The sequence below is a fragment of the Aphanomyces astaci genome (assembly GCF_000520075.1).
Source record: "Aphanomyces astaci strain APO3 unplaced genomic scaffold supercont1.7, whole genome shotgun sequence".
Taxonomy (NCBI): Eukaryota; Oomycota; class Saprolegniomycetes; order Saprolegniales; family Verrucalvaceae; genus Aphanomyces; species Aphanomyces astaci.
Window position 1 is genome coordinate 141795 of NW_009798270.1, and position 14229 is coordinate 156023.

A 14229-nucleotide genomic window follows, 5' to 3' on the forward strand; every position below is an offset into this window, starting at 1 on the left:
TGGGTCTAATTTAACCATACAAAATGCCATCGGTTGTAGAAGGATCTTGTCCGAATTTGATGGGTGAAATCGGACGTTTCGAATTTTCCGTGGGGAAACAATTGCGATCTTGGCATTTCACTCTCCGACTTGCCGTGAACTTCCCAAGCATCTGCAGCCCCTCCACACACCACCAACAACGATGCTAACAGAAGTAGTCCAGGTCAAGCAATTCAACGACTACGGCTTCGAGTGCTGGGGCCTCTTTGCAAAGGAAGACCTTCCCAAGGGAACGTTGGTGTGGTATGCGGAAGGCCATGACGTGTTGGAGACGTTCACAAAGGCCGAAATCCTTGCGCACCCCGAGCAAGAAACTCTCATCACGTACTCTTACATGCGCGGCGACGACAGTACGTTTGAATGTTCCCATGATATGGCCATGCTAAAAATCGTCACCTTGTAGAGTTTTGCTCGACGTTGAACCCGTCGTCGGACCCGAGCTGGTACTTCAACCACTCGTGCATGCCTACATGTTGGTACGAAGGAGACGAACGCATTACGACATGTCGTGACGTGAAGAAGGGTGAACAACTCGCGTACGACTATTCCTGCACCGAAACGGAGTCGTCCATGCACTATGGTCTTCGTTGCCTTTGCGGCACAGCGGCATGCCGCGGCGTCCTCACGTTTTCGGAATGGCGCAGCCGCGCGTACGTGCGCAAGAACAAGGGTCACTTGAACGACTACGTGTGGGAAAAACATGCCGAGAACAGTTGGTACGATTCCCGCACGGAAGTCCGCGCCAAGGGCGGTGACTCTCGCGGCTTGTTTGCGCGCATCCAGAAGGACGCCGTGATCAAAGCGGGTGAAATCGTGGTCGTCTTCTCAGGCAAAATTGTGCACCGTAACGAAGTGTCGGAACCGGGCGCGATCTCCAAGCGCGACTTGGAAATGTCGTTGCAAGTGGCGCCAGATCTGTGGCAAATTCCTTCCTGGAAGGTACGAAACGCCCGTTCATTTCCATCGTATCCTTAGACTCATGGTATCCTTAGGAAAGCGGAGAAAAGTACGACACAAGCGACTTTATCAATCACTCGTGCGATCCGTCCTGCGGCATGTGGGACTCGGTGACGGTCGTGGCCATCCGAGACATCCACCCCGGCGACGAAATCACGATCGACTACGCCATGGTGAATGACGGGTCCATCAACACCATGACCACGGGCGACAGCGACGCGTTCGAGTGTCAATGCCACAGCGCCAACTGCCGCGGCAACGTCACGCCGTCCGACTGGAAGTTGCCCGAAGTCCAGGCGCGCATCGGACAGTACTTTGCCCCATTCGTGAAGGACCTCGTCCGCCGCCGCGCTCACGTTTCCCCATGAGCGCATCGCACTCGGCTGGAGTGATGCTGTACGCGTACGTACATATGGGAGGAAGACCCCATACAAGGGGGAATGAAGGTCACATACACAGTAATGAAAAATATCAAGAAACGAGCAGTGGCAACTCTTCTATACCAGCCCACTGCACACAACACCATCCATGGATGGACATGGAATCGACATAACCAAGAGGCGCATGTCAGGAGCGCCACAGACACTTATGAGTTGTGCTGTTTTCTCCCGTTGCCACGTCACACGCATATTGGTTGTCCATACTGTATACCAGTACCGGTATGTCGAATGTGATACGCTGTATCGATATTATTGGCGTGTGAATATTGATGATTGTCAAGTCGATTCGAAATCAGAGTAGACAATCAATCGACCAATCAAAATCCAGAGCACTAATCAAGTTCACTCTTCGACCAATTCAACTCCAAATTAGTGTTTGACTGAAATTAGTGTGTAACGTCTAAACGTACAAAAGTCAGGACAATAATGAAGCGATCGATAGTTTCGATTCAACACCAAATTAGTGTTTGACTGAAATTAGTGTGATCATAACATACAAAGAATCGATCGATAGTTTTGGCGAATAAATCAGCACAAAAGTCCCAATTTTGGGTACAAAGGACAATATTATTTGCTAACGTTAGCTATAATCTACAAGTGTGCATCATCTCCATCTTCCCATTCGTCGTCTACGTCGTCGTCGTCTTCGGTCGTGTGGCCGTCGCGTTGCTGCACAAGTTGCTCTTGCTGTAGCTGGTTGGTTTCAAATGTGTCGACACTCTTCTGGAGCAAGTCCATCGACGACGTCATGAGGAACGAGATGAGTGCGTCCGGGCCTTGGTTGGCCAAACCGGAAAACAATCCCGTCGACTGGTCGGGAGCAAGCTTGGTCTTTTCCGCCCCCAGCCTCTGGCGTTCCTCAAGAACGAACTTGAACGTATCTTCCGGCGAGTCGAACGTGTCCGAGAACTTCATGAAGCGATCGACGGACGTCGACACGAGATGCTGCCACTGGTCGCCGCCAAGCGAGTTGTCTCGCATGAACAACGGCTTGTCCTTGCCCATAGACGATGGCAACCCATTGGGAGACGACAGCGGCAACGCACCAAATCCGGTGGGGGTCGCTGACTTGTCAAACAAGGGGTTGGTGCCGGACGTCGATGCGTTGGTTGCGGGGGATGTGTGAGAGAAGAGGGGATTGGCAGAAGGTAGCGGTGTAGGCACGGCTGGCGGTGGCGTGATTGCCGTGGCTCCTGGTGGCCGGAAGAGGAGCGAAGGAGGTGGGGGGGCAGGGATGGTTGTGGTGGAGTGGAGAGGTCGTTGGAACAGCAGTGATCCGCCAGAGGATGGCGGCTTTGTTGGAGACATCACTAGACGAGATGTGCTGCTTGGAGGTGCAAACAACGAAGATGCTGCTGGCGACGATTGTAGTGGCGGCGCCGGCTTTAGCACTTGAAATGACGCTGGAGGGGCCAGCATTGGCGGCAGCGACGACGACTTGGACCCAAAGTTGGAAGCGGTTGGGGCAAACAGCGGGTTCGGGCCATCGAAACACGGAGCAGGCGTCGCGTCGTCGATGGTCAACTGCACCATGGACGGCGTGAACCCAGGGTTGCTGGTCAATGACGCCGGGTTGAACGCGAGTTTGTCGTCCGAGTAGCACACGTTGATGAGAAACTTCCACACGACGTCTTCTTCGCTGCCAGGGACCAGCTGGATATTCGCTGGTTTCCGCGTGGGGTATGGCTCTGGTCGCGCGGCCTTGGTTGTGTCTTTTTTGGTAGAGGCTTTCCGAGGTGGCCCTTTGATTTTGGGTTTCTCTGCAAACACAATCTGGCTCAACGCGGCGGGATTGCCGCGCACAAAGCACGGATGTACATACGTTTCAGACAACGCCCCATCGCGTTCGAACCCGTGGTTCAGGAGCTGCTGGCGAAATGCCGTCAACTTTCCGCGGTAGTACTTGATAAGCACCCGCGAATTCAACAGGTCTTCGTCCCGGATGGTGAAGTGAGTGCCAGAAGGCTCCCAGCCAATGATGGATGCATCTTCTTCCTCAAGCATGCGGTACAGCTTCCGCACAAATCCAGTCGCGATCGACGATGCCATGTTGGTGGTGTCGTCAAGTTTCAGGAACTGGAAAGCGGGCATGTGGTGTCATTATCCGGAAAATGTGTTAAATTAAAATACGCTCAATGTTGCGCTCGACCAGCATTGGGTCGCATGTAATTTAATGTGGGATTCGTCCCAAGTGACCAGCATTCATTCGATTATCCGGATCAAAGCACCATGATCACCTTCACGTTTGTGAATGATGGTGATAGGTACCTTTGACCTTTGAGGTGTAGCCATATGAACAAACCATCCACGAATTCTGGGAGAAAGTAGTGCTTTAAGTTATAGTACATCCTAGTACACTGAACCCCGTCGCTTGTTCATCCAAAGTTGCTTCGTTATTGCTCACCAAACGATTCTGAGCCAAATGCTACTAGTACACATACCGTATTCAAGAAGGAATGGGTCAAAAAATGTCAAACTCCACCCATAAATACTGTACTAACTGTAAGTTAACGACCGTGCCTTGTTCACTTTCTACAAACACACGACAGCCGGGGTCGTCAAATCGGCCCAGCCATCCACGGCGAAGGTGCATGGGTCGCTACGAATAGCTGGGAGTTCAAACAGCGGGTTGGTTTGCATGGTGCACACCACTGAAAGCAGTTGCCACAGGTTGTCGTTGTTGTTGGAAGGATTGTCAGCACGTTGGTTGTGTCGTGTGGGTTGTTGTTGATGCAAATGGCACGACGGAACATTGCCCGATGATGAGTGTTTGGGTTGCACCAATCGTCGGCGCTTCATGGTCGAGGCGAGCGCTGTGGCGCTGCTGCGAGTGTACTCTGCGTGACGGAACGATTCCGAGTCATGCGATTGATGCGCCATCGAAAAGCCATGCGCCACAAGGTGCTTCCTGAACGTGGCGTATGTCATGTCTCCAGTTGATCGAAAGTAATGGGGCAAAATCGATGTGTTCATCGTGGTTGTGGACTTGACGGTAAACTGGGTGCCGCAAACATCCCAGGCCACAACAAGGGCGTTTTCGTGGCTCAGGATGCGGAACACTTTACGCAGGAATGTCACGTCGCTGGACGCAGTAGCAAGGGTGGTCATACTCGATGGAGAGTTTGAAAATGGCAATCATCTCGCACCAGACACGAGGACGTGGTGAATGTTGGCTATCGCACAATGATGGTCGCAGATATAACAACATCACGAATGTAGGTACCACTCGTGGCCAACTGTTTTGGATTTATATCCTTCGAAAAAATCTCAATACTTAATCCAAGATAGTAATATTCCATGAACACATATATTTTTTGTGGTCGGTCTATTTTGACGGCAATCTTGTTTGTGCCTCCATAAGAATTCACCTCAAAGTGAAAATTCTGGTGAAAGTTGAGAACTATCGAAAAAACTGTCAAGTCACAAGAGCATATTACTGTAACTCCGGAGTACTAGTAACGTTACACTGTAGTATACTTAGAGCATCCCCACCGGCTGATGTAAACATAGAGCTGAAAAGACCCGTTTATTGGGTGCGTGCTGTAACAGTAGTACATCACTTCACAGCCAATCCACACCGGTTGGCGGAAATAGTAGTCCTGATGGAGCAAATTCGTGTTGGACGCCCGCTGGCGATTGAGGTTTTGGAGCTCTCGCCAGTGGAGAATCTAGTGCAGCAGGTTGGCGTACATTCTATTGTCTGTAAGATTCATATTCATGCTGCCGGCGTGCTTCAGGACATCGGGATGGCATGCTTCGTTGAAGAAGTCCATTGGGACCTCAATCGCATAGAACTGTAAATGACCCAACAGATCTGTTGAGAAATCTGTGTTTATGGAGCGTTTACATCATGATGTAAAATTTATTGGCAACCGGTGTGGGGCTGAAAAATGTAAATTTTGCAGATGTAGTGATGTACTTTGAAGATTTTTACATTTCTACATCAGCCGGTGGGGATGCTCTTATACCATATTTATTTTTTATATATTACGTAATAGGACCGAGTATCTCAATCTCTTTCATGTCCTACAGTATTACTACGTAGTAATTATATGAAGTCGTGAAGCTGACCAAAGGGTATGCTTCTGACTCGACTTCTCCACACATGAAAGGAGTCACACACTACAGGAGCGACCAAGTGCACAGGTACTGTACAGTACTGTACGTCGTGAATCCCATCTATTGACTCTACTCCGTCTATAAGAACTGCTCATAGGATAAATATTGCAAGTCTTATAATGGAGTGTGTGCACACACACACATCCATTCTGTGGCTATAAACCTGGTGGTAAATATTAAATTATATAGTAGTCGAAAACTTATATAAACACTAGAGCACTACAACTAGAGGGCGGCACAGGCATGATGGCCTGCCACTTGGAGCGACGATCGATCATACGGGGACAAAGTGAAATTCACACGATGGATCAAGGGGTACTAGCCCCTCGATAGCTCCATCATGATGTGGACCATCACCGTCAACACCAATAAACGTCATGATATCTTTCAGCAGCAACATGGATGGATTGGACTGACACCACGTGAGCCACGACGACGATGTACAAGGGGTTGGTTCACAGTGAACAACTTCCTTCGCGTCTTTGTGGGTGGCGTCAGTCAAGTCCACCATGTTGCGATGATCGAATGCAGCGCAATAGGGCTGAATACACACATCGCTGAAAATTACCTTGGCCGATCGTGTGGGGTTGTTGCTGGCTTGGAGACCCTCGCGGGGTTCAGCGCCTCTGCCGCCTTGAAAGTGGCAACTAGGAGCTTCTAACGAGTTCGAAGTCTCGTCCTTGGGCGCCAAGAGTTGACACAGCAGTGGCCAGTCTTCATCTGGTAGGATATCGGTCATCACCACAGATTCCGCAGCGCACATCACGAACTCACCCATCAACACATCCATGTCTTCGGCGTTCTGGGGCCACGCCAGGTCTGGGGTGACGACATCTTCTTCTGGTACCCTATAGAGTGCGTCGATGACTTGGTAGTCTCGGAATTGCGCACGCCGCCGCAGTTCGTAGTCACCCGTCACGCTGGTTGACTTGAGGTCCTTCGCGTGCCTGCTACACAAACCGCTGGAGCGGCCAAGGCTGTTGCAACCAGGAATGATACAGACATCGCGAGCGCCGTGGCTCACGCACACACCTCGTTTGTTGACCTGATTGCAACAGCCCGAGTAGCGGCATATACCTTTCTTCTTGTGGCGCAGACACTTGATGGAGCCTGGGCAGACAGGTTCGCCGCAGCCTTTGAAGAAGCACGGAGATGGCGGCGACGGCATACCCTCAAGGAGCAATTTCCTGGAATGGCATATGTTTGCATCGACCACGGGTCCCAAGCTGTGATTGGTGGCAGAGTGAGTGATGGTCTGGACGACATTGGACACTTGACATTTGACATCCCAGGTCGCCGCCATGTGTGCAATCAAGCACAAGCGGCTCTACTAAGACGAAATTTGAGGGGCTTAACGATGCCTACACGACGTATCGACCCAGACGGGCACAAGCGGCTCTACTAAGACGAAATTTGAGGGGCTTAACGATGCCTACACGCGACGTATCGACCCAGACGGGCTACCTTTACAGTATTCCTCCTTCTAGGGGCGAGAAAAGGGCATCACTTTTTCGTGTTGGGTCCATTTCTTGGTCGTGTTGTCGATGGCCGAAAGCGGTGTCGACGTGTCAGAGGATGGGGCTGATGTTCCCTCACCACTGTTTATTGTGCGTGAGCACGACATTTCTCGTCTTGGAGTGGAATGTTGCGATAACGTTATCTTGGAAACCTTAATCTCACAACGACACGGTCGCGGGTATTCCGCTGTACTTGGTGACATGGACGATCTCTTTGCCGACATTGGCATGCGTCCTGTATTTGCCTGTACGCGACGCCCACAGCTATACAATCAAGGGCCTGCACTACGATACGTTTTTGTGCCAAAAGATGGGCATGGAATGGGAGCTACATACAATACAAGGACAGACAGTGTCCGAGGCATCGTCAACGACGAAGTCCATTTTCTTGGTCGTTGCACATGCAGTACATCGCTGTCAATTCCTTGTTTTCTGACCTCCAGCAAGCAAGGGCATGAATTGGCTGCATCACGCCAAGGCCGCCGCAATGGACGTCGTGCATGGCTCAAGCTCAGTGCAATAGACGACCCCGTCAAACAGCTTCAAACAACGGTGAGATCCTTTACTCATGACCCCGTCATCACCACTCACGTCTGTTGTCCAACTCCAAGAATTGGCCACCGTCGAGCGCGTCCTCGAGACTGTCGACAACCGCACCCACGGCCCATGGCGATCGTAGCCAGTTACCCCTTTCGCATGGCAATAATTCGTTGTCATCGCCACGGCACCCTTTGACCTGCTGACGACTCTTGATAATTGCTCTTGTACGCACCTATCAAAGTGCGCATTGCTTCTGACTGATCGGAAGTCGCGCTTGCGGATTTGTCGTGCATAAACCCTTTATGCAGCACGTCAAGAACGCCGCAATGTACGTCCTGCACGAGCTGATCCGTGCCAAGGACAACCTGAACGAATCCTTGAAACAAGGGTGATACATCAGTGTACCCTCAACTCACGACCTCAGTCGTCACCTCTCACGTCTGTTGTCCACGGATGACCTATCGACTCATCTACGCGCTGCATCAAGCGCCGTCCCCGGACTCTTGGAAACTGACGTCTGCGGCCAAATTGATGTGGCCATTGCCCAGCGCGACAGTCTGGTCTCTGAATGTCAACAAACCCAAGGAGAACTCAGGGGACAGGGATGGAGAGGATGCGTTTTGTGCGACGGACGTCCTTCGCACATCCCTCGTCGCCCAGGTGAGATCCTCTACTCATCACCTCTGACGTCCGTTGTTGAAGGTAGACGCACCACCTCCTCGAGCCACTGCTGCAAGTACTGTCCGCGCACTCTTGGCAACGGACAATTTGGCACACCTCTGGATCGTATTAAGTGCAAACCACCGACAGCCTCAACAACGTGCTCGAAGAAAGTGTCAACATTGGTGGCGTGGCCACAATCGACGCCATGGTTGTTGTCGTGGAGCGCGTGCTCGACACGCTAGGGCAACAACAAACATGGCGACGACTCATTGCTCGAGTTGACCCCCCCCGACTGACGACGTTTCTGGCCTGCACAGTGAAGCCTGTAGTCCTTTTGGTATTGGGTGGACCTTTGCGATCTCAGCACCCTCGTTCCTTCATCTCCCTGTGAAGTGGACATGGTAATATCTTCGCATACCCTTTGGTGACATAGACGACAGTATGGCGAACATTATTATATATGGCAGGGTGGACATGAACTATCGTCAAGCACCCAGGGGCAACTTTGAACTAGCACATCAGGGCATCGACGTTGTACTAGTTTAGCTTGAAGTGTTTTTGTACTTGGACCAGATCTGAACCCGTGATAATATTATTTTAATAGTATTAGTACTCAGGAAAGTACTCGTTGCGCAGGGGTCCAAGCTACATACTTCCATGGTCCCTTCGAAGCGCCATGCGTAAAAAATATGCTGCTTCCATCGCCGTGGGTCGGTTCACTGGGTCGTTCTCGAGGCACTTGCTTGCAAACTCGACAAACCATGGCGCGGCATCTGGTCGGAACGACGGCCGCAATGTCCCCCGCATCACTTGTGCGATGATGGCCGTGTCTGAGAGGGCGGCGCCGTTGGCATTCATCCTGTCCGCGTACGGAATCTGATGCGTGTCGAGCTCCGTGAGGATGATCCCGAACGAGAACATGTCTGCCGACGTCGTGTAGTGTCCGTCCACGAGCACCTCCGGCGCCATCCACCGGTACGTGCCGACCCCCTGCGTCAACGTTTCCTGGTCGAATGCTGCCTCCCGCGACACTCCAAAGTCGGTCACCTTGGCGCCCTTGATCGGGTCCATGAGCACATTCCGGGACTTCAAGTCGCGATGGAGGACCTTGGGCTCCATCACGTGCAGGTACGCGAGGGCGTCTGCGATACGGATCGCACACTCGAGCTTTTGACTGGTCGGGAACGACACGTCGTCCGACTCTTGGAGGACCGTACGGAGGTCGCCGCCGGCCATGAACTCGGTCACGAGCTGTAGATCCACGAGCCGATGGTATGTCACGCCCACGAATTGCACGATCGCGTTGCAGTCCATCCTACAGTGTTTCCCAACTTCGTGACTCTATCCTCCACATTGAAGTGCCATGGCAGCTTGCCATGTCATATCCATGATTTCGTAGTACAACGTGGACAAGATCGAACTAACACGTACTTGGCCACGAGTTTGATTTCGTCGATAAAGAGACGAATGTCGGCCATCGCACTCTTGTGTTTGTGTAGAACTTTCACAGCCACGGCGTCGCCACAGTACGATGCACGCCACACTTGGCCGAACGCGCCTTCGGCTAGCCGATGCTCCATGACAATCTCGGCCGGAGGGATCCGCCACAAACTGAGCAAGTCCAAGTCGTCTTCGCCGTCGGGAACATGCATGCTGGCGTCCGTCGAGGCAGTGCCACCACGCGCGGTAGAGGATGCTTGTTTGACTAACCCATGCTTGCTTGCGTCGTTGTGGTGGAGTTCTCGGAAATAATCATCGCCTGGATTGTCGCGATTGACCACGCGCAGCCGCCACACAATGAATAGTCCTAACAACCCGACTACAACGATGGCTACGATGACGACGATGGCCACGGACGAGGTGGAACTGACTCCGATGGCCACCAGCGGCGCGGAGGTGATTGAAGTTGGGGAGAGGAGTGGAGACGTGGAATCTGTCGCGGAGCTACCAGTTGACGGGATCGATGAGGCAGGAAGCGGGGTCGGGTCAAAGGGGCGCGTGGGCCCTGGAGGTGGCTTGGATTCCTCGGCTGTGCAGTTGACTTTGCCTGGTGGCACGATTGTGTTGGTGCTGACGTCTGTGATGGGGCAATTGATGTTGTCGTTCGTGACAAACCTCGCGACGATCAAGTACGCCCACCAGCAGCCTGGGTTTTGACACTCAACATTGCGAACAGACATGTCGACTTTGAACTTGTCGAGCATTGTCAATGTCGCGTCAGGACACCCATTGTAGTACGTCTTGGGGTCACGAAACTCTTTCATGAGGCCATCCATGCCCGCTCGACACGTGCTGGTATCGGCCATCGTCGCTGCCGCCGCCGCCGCCGTTTCAGAGTGAACGTGCTGGCTACAAGGTCTCACTCTCTGGTACTTGTGAGAGCAAGAGAGTACGTTCACAATGTGGGAAGCTATCCATCAATAAGAGAGTGAGTTCTCGTATCAAGTAACATGGCATAAAATCACCGACTCTAACAGTAAGTACCGAATCGATACTATTAGTCTGATAATTTTGTGTACTACCAGTAGTACTAGCGCCGATTAGAATGAGAATTGTTCTGAGATCTTTGGGACAGTATAAGTTAATCTGGTGAAAAATGACTCATGTTGAAATTTTGCATCTCTTTAGCGAGGATATCAACATTGCTCCGGTAGCTTGCTTGTCCTATGACTTTCTACTAGTATGTAGTAGTACTACCCGTACTGTAGTATTAGTACTACGTAGTATTAATACTACTGTACTTGAGTATTATTAATAGTAGTACTGAGTAACTGTTTATTGCTACTACAGTATTATTAATAGTAGCATTTACTAGGTACTACTTCCAAGTACTGTACTACAACTAGTACTGTAGTACCCTGTAGTATATATAGTATTCCTGCAAAAATTATTACTGTGGTAAATGTACTAACGTTAGTATTAATTTAATAAGTCCTCCTCACAGCTGTCGACCACTGTTAGTACTTACAGTGTACCGAAAGTACTCAATATTCTGTACAGTAAGTTCGCGACAACACTTCGTCCCCAAGATGTACAGACGCAGTCAAGTCCTAAAACTGAAGTAGTTTTCCTAACGTTAATGGAAAATCACATTTACAGTGTTAGGTGGGCGTCGGCACGGTATATAGAATCTGCGTGCAAATCAACACGGATTTGCTGCTAATTGCGTTTGAGTTTCGACGACATTGACGTGGATGCTTTTGCAGCAGACACCTTGATGCCGCCTCTAGCTGCTGGTGGCAAGGGGGCTTTGAGATGTTGCGTTAACCGAATGGATGGGGCCAAGGCATCCTCGTGGACATTGCTGGGCGTTGTCGCTACGAGGTCGTGGGTCGCTTGGTTACCGAGTTGGGCTGCGACAGAGTCGAGTTCCACAGCCTAGTTCCATGTCATTTTTGCATGTCATTATGGGAATGGTCGTAACCTTGGACAGCATGCGGCGAACAAATTGCAGCTGGAGACGCGCATCCGTCGTGTCTAACGACTCTGCTTGAATGCACTACGCCAAAATCAAATGAGTCAATCAGCTCAATGCATACTCGTGGTGCAGATTGCTCACGAACATGATCTAACACCCGGCATGCCACCGACACCACGTCTTCACGTAGCGACGAACAGATGAGGTTGTTCTCATGACTGATTTTGTCGTCTCCAGCGAACTCTAAGGCATGCACACGTTGTTGGATGGCGTCTTGGATCGCTTCGCGGACATGGTCCGTGTCACTTCTACTGCCTCGGGGTCGCATCACCGTGAGCGTTTCAAATGGGGTTTCTGAGTTACGAGCTTCTTATTCAAAGTTCTCGATAACTGCGAGGAACCAAGCATGACCGATATGGCTGCCATGCACACGCTCCTTGATCTGACTGGTCATTGCTGGCGCACGCCGCCATCGACGTAACGTTATCAACTTGTCGAAGTTGATGCACGCGGCGGTGGCGACAAAGTTTCGAATGCCAGACATGAGGAATCTTGGTTGGTCGGATATTTTATCCGGATTGGGAGAACGTCAATAATTTGTTTTGGCGAATGATCTCTTGATTTATGTAGGCAAGGTGATGCAATTATAAAAATCCAAAAAAATAATCGAATGCCAAAAGATAATATAATTTGGGCGTTCCACTCTTCCCCACGGCAGTCACATCAATAGAGGGCAGAAGCATCATGGCCGACCAAGTTCCGCGGCGCCAGAGTCCATCCATAGGCATCCACAGGGAACTACCGAGTGGGCAACAGTCGCAGCACAACAATCCACAGCGACGTATGTCCGACCACGTGTATCCCAATCATCATGCTGGTCGACGAAGCTTAGACGAGAATAGTGCCAACAGCTTGGACGTGGACATGGGGTACGGAAGCGACGGCGGCAGCAACGGTCAGCAACACAGACATCATCCAGTACCCGTGAACTTGCAACAGCATGTCGGCCGTCTGCCATTCTCCCTCCTCGCTCCTCCTCCACTATCGTTATCGTCCGAGGGAGCGTCATCCCACTCGTTGCCCAACATGCATCGATCTCCATCCGAGCAGCGGCTCCCCGCACAACAACACAACAGCTTCAAGCTGGACCCGGTCACGAATGGCAACCTGAACCTGAACCTCAGCATGAACATGGATATGTACGCGATGAATGTCGTGGAGGAAGGCCGGCGTGTAGTCCGCGCGTTCCTCCAGTCGGCGAAATGCTACGACGTGATCAAGAACAGCGGCAAGGTGGTCGTGTTCGACGTCAAGATCCCCGTGAACTTGGCCTTCTTTGCCCTCGTGGAGCACCACATCAAGTCGGTGCCGCTGTGGGACGCCGACGCAGGGCGGTTCGTGGGTATGTTCACCGCCACGGACTTTGTCAACATCCTGCGGCACTTCTACCCGCGCGGGTCCATGGCGGCCGTCGCCGATCACAGCATCGCGTCGTGGAAACACATGAGTGCGGCGCTACACCTGTCGCCACCCGAGTTCGATTCTTCGCAGATGATCTACATCTCGCCGGAAGCGAGCCTCTTTGACGCGTGCGTATCCCTCCAGCGTCATCGGCTGCATCGACTCGCCATCCTCGATACTGCGCAGAACTCGGTGCTGTCCATCGTCACCCACGCTGGTACACCTCTTTCTCTCTCTCTCTCTGTCGGCACCCCGTCACGTGAACTGTATCGCATAGGCATTTTGGAGTACTTGGTGTCGACGTTTCGAGAACAGCGGCGACTGTTTGACCAGAGCATTGCCGACCTTGGCATTGGCACGTTTACAAACCTTGTCACAGTTCCCGAAGATATGCCGCTAATTCACGTCTTGCATGCCCTCATGGAGCGGCGGATATCTGCCGTGCCGATTGTCGACGCGACCGGCGCCGTCATGTACCTCTACTCGGTCTCGGACGTAACGGTATGCCATGCTGGGTGTCTGTGGACCTACTCACTCGATTCGAACGTGTCTTGTGTTGCTGATTCATACACTTTACCAGGAACTGGTAAAGGACCGAGCGTTGTCGCAGCTGGATGCGCCAGTGGGGGAGATTCTACGGGTGCAAATGGCCGAGGTATTCGTTTTTTTTTTTTTTTTAATATTTTTTGTTTATTTCTGCGACAATGTAGGGCGTGCTGGGAGACAATTTGCACTTTTGCTCGACGCAAGACACGCTGCACATGATGTTTGAAAAGTTTGCGGCCACGAAAGCCCACCACTTGGTCTGTGCCGACGAAAGCAATCGCTGTGTCGGGATTGTCGCGCTCAGTGACTTGTTCAACTACTTTCTCCAATAGTAATCCAACTCACACAAATACTAGTTAGTACCTGATCATGGATGACCTAAACACCTCTCGACATGCGGAAACCAGTGCTAGGACGCACATACAACTAGCTCTACACAGTCTGCAATTTTGTGGTGACGAAGCCCCCCCCCCCCGAGAGACGTACTGGGCAATGCTGTATATGCAAGGGTGGTGATGATTGCTTAACT

The 14229-nt window shown here is 51.5% G+C and overlaps 9 protein-coding genes across 11 annotated transcripts; 5 read left to right on the forward strand and 4 right to left on the reverse strand.

Annotated features, from left to right (window-relative positions):
* The first annotated feature begins 101 nt into the window (after positions 1 to 101).
* H257_03987 (hypothetical protein) lies at positions 102 to 1488 on the forward strand. The gene is made up of 3 exons (XM_009828328.1): positions 102 to 389; positions 443 to 978; positions 1032 to 1488. Exons 1-3 carry the CDS (start codon positions 182 to 184, stop codon positions 1362 to 1364), a joined length of 1077 nt encoding a protein of 358 aa, XP_009826630.1. The 5' UTR covers positions 102 to 181; the 3' UTR covers positions 1365 to 1488.
* A 476-nt stretch (positions 1489 to 1964) lies between these two features.
* Positions 1965 to 3527, reverse strand: H257_03988 (hypothetical protein; the record flags this gene model as incomplete). The annotated part of the gene is made up of 1 exon (XM_009828329.1): positions 1965 to 3527. The coding sequence occupies one exon, from the start codon at positions 3525 to 3527 to the stop codon at positions 2028 to 2030; it is 1500 nt and encodes a 499-aa protein (XP_009826631.1). The 3' UTR covers positions 1965 to 2027.
* A 221-nt stretch (positions 3528 to 3748) lies between these two features.
* On the reverse strand, positions 3749 to 4556 carry H257_03989 (hypothetical protein). Its single transcript, XM_009828330.1, has one exon. The coding sequence runs from the start codon at positions 4542 to 4544 to the stop codon at positions 3969 to 3971; it is 576 nt and encodes a 191-aa protein (XP_009826632.1). The 5' UTR covers positions 4545 to 4556; the 3' UTR covers positions 3749 to 3968.
* A 1149-nt stretch (positions 4557 to 5705) lies between these two features.
* H257_03990 (hypothetical protein) lies at positions 5706 to 6740 on the forward strand. Its single transcript, XM_009828331.1, has one exon. It carries the CDS (start codon positions 5896 to 5898, stop codon positions 6214 to 6216), a length of 321 nt encoding a protein of 106 aa, XP_009826633.1. The 5' UTR covers positions 5706 to 5895; the 3' UTR covers positions 6217 to 6740.
* Positions 6741 to 7640: 900 nt separating this feature from the next.
* On the forward strand, positions 7641 to 8004 carry H257_03991 (hypothetical protein; the record flags this gene model as incomplete). The annotated part of the gene is made up of 2 exons (XM_009828332.1): positions 7641 to 7747; positions 7881 to 8004. 2 exons carry the CDS (start codon positions 7641 to 7643, stop codon positions 8002 to 8004), a joined length of 231 nt encoding a protein of 76 aa, XP_009826634.1.
* Positions 8005 to 8065: 61 nt separating this feature from the next.
* H257_03992 (hypothetical protein) lies at positions 8066 to 8405 on the forward strand (the record flags this gene model as incomplete). The annotated part of the gene is made up of 2 exons (XM_009828333.1): positions 8066 to 8272; positions 8319 to 8405. 2 exons carry the CDS (start codon positions 8066 to 8068, stop codon positions 8403 to 8405), a joined length of 294 nt encoding a protein of 97 aa, XP_009826635.1.
* A 435-nt stretch (positions 8406 to 8840) lies between these two features.
* H257_03993 (TKL protein kinase) lies at positions 8841 to 10642 on the reverse strand. Its single transcript, XM_009828334.1, has 2 exons — positions 9707 to 10642; positions 8841 to 9590 (listed from the first exon to the last, which is right to left on the reverse strand). Exons 1-2 carry the CDS (start codon positions 10579 to 10581, stop codon positions 8921 to 8923), a joined length of 1545 nt encoding a protein of 514 aa, XP_009826636.1. The 5' UTR covers positions 10582 to 10642; the 3' UTR covers positions 8841 to 8920.
* A 704-nt stretch (positions 10643 to 11346) lies between these two features.
* H257_03994 lies at positions 11347 to 12220 on the reverse strand. Of its 2 annotated transcripts, XM_009828335.1 has the most exons (3): positions 11839 to 12220; positions 11700 to 11774; positions 11347 to 11653 (listed from the first exon to the last, which is right to left on the reverse strand). In XM_009828335.1, exons 1-3 carry the CDS (start codon positions 12019 to 12021, stop codon positions 11435 to 11437), a joined length of 477 nt encoding a protein of 158 aa, XP_009826637.1. In that variant the 5' UTR covers positions 12022 to 12220; the 3' UTR covers positions 11347 to 11434. The 2 variants fall into 2 exon arrangements, with proteins under 2 accessions (XP_009826637.1, XP_009826638.1); XM_009828336.1 differs by having other exon boundaries at positions 11347 to 11774.
* A 173-nt stretch (positions 12221 to 12393) lies between these two features.
* On the forward strand, positions 12394 to 14107 carry H257_03995. Of its 2 annotated transcripts, XM_009828337.1 has the most exons (4): positions 12405 to 13371; positions 13432 to 13655; positions 13735 to 13809; positions 13865 to 14107. In XM_009828337.1, the coding sequence occupies exons 1-4, from the start codon at positions 12438 to 12440 to the stop codon at positions 14030 to 14032; spliced, it is 1401 nt and encodes a 466-aa protein (XP_009826639.1). In that variant the 5' UTR covers positions 12405 to 12437; the 3' UTR covers positions 14033 to 14107. The 2 variants fall into 2 exon arrangements, with proteins under 2 accessions (XP_009826640.1, XP_009826639.1); XM_009828338.1 differs by having other exon boundaries at positions 12394 to 13371; positions 13432 to 13809.
* The last annotated feature ends 122 nt before the right edge of the window (positions 14108 to 14229 follow it).

Excerpts from the sequence above, each read along its gene's own strand:
- H257_03990 (XM_009828331.1), top strand. The coding sequence starts at position 5,896 with ATGATGTGGACCATCACCGTCAACACCAATAAACGTCATGATATCTTT.
- H257_03995 (XM_009828337.1), top strand. The coding sequence starts at position 12,438 with ATGGCCGACCAAGTTCCGCGGCGCCAGAGTCCATCCATAGGCATCCAC. Across the intron at positions 13,656-13,734 it reads ACTCGGTCTCGGACGTAACG|GAACTGGTAAAGGACCGAGC; the intron begins GTATGCCATGCT and ends ACACTTTACCAG. Across the intron at positions 13,810-13,864 it reads TACGGGTGCAAATGGCCGAG|GGCGTGCTGGGAGACAATTT; the intron begins GTATTCGTTTTT and ends GCGACAATGTAG.
- H257_03994 (XM_009828335.1), bottom strand. The coding sequence starts at position 12,021 with ATGCGACCCCGAGGCAGTAGAAGTGACACGGACCATGTCCGCGAAGCG. Across the intron at positions 11,775-11,838 it reads CATGCCGGGTGTTAGATCAT|TGCATTCAAGCAGAGTCGTT; the intron begins GTTCGTGAGCAA and ends ATTTTGGCGTAG. Across the intron at positions 11,654-11,699 it reads TTCGCCGCATGCTGTCCAAG|GCTGTGGAACTCGACTCTGT; the intron begins GTTACGACCATT and ends ACATGGAACTAG.
- H257_03993 (XM_009828334.1), bottom strand. The coding sequence starts at position 10,581 with ATGGCCGATACCAGCACGTGTCGAGCGGGCATGGATGGCCTCATGAAA. Across the intron at positions 9,591-9,706 it reads GAAATCAAACTCGTGGCCAA|GATGGACTGCAACGCGATCG; the intron begins GTACGTGTTAGT and ends GAAACACTGTAG.
- H257_03987 (XM_009828328.1), top strand. The coding sequence starts at position 182 with ATGCTAACAGAAGTAGTCCAGGTCAAGCAATTCAACGACTACGGCTTC. Across the intron at positions 390-442 it reads TTACATGCGCGGCGACGACA|AGTTTTGCTCGACGTTGAAC; the intron begins GTACGTTTGAAT and ends GTCACCTTGTAG. Across the intron at positions 979-1,031 it reads GGCAAATTCCTTCCTGGAAG|GAAAGCGGAGAAAAGTACGA; the intron begins GTACGAAACGCC and ends TGGTATCCTTAG.
- H257_03989 (XM_009828330.1), bottom strand. The coding sequence starts at position 4,544 with ATGACCACCCTTGCTACTGCGTCCAGCGACGTGACATTCCTGCGTAAA.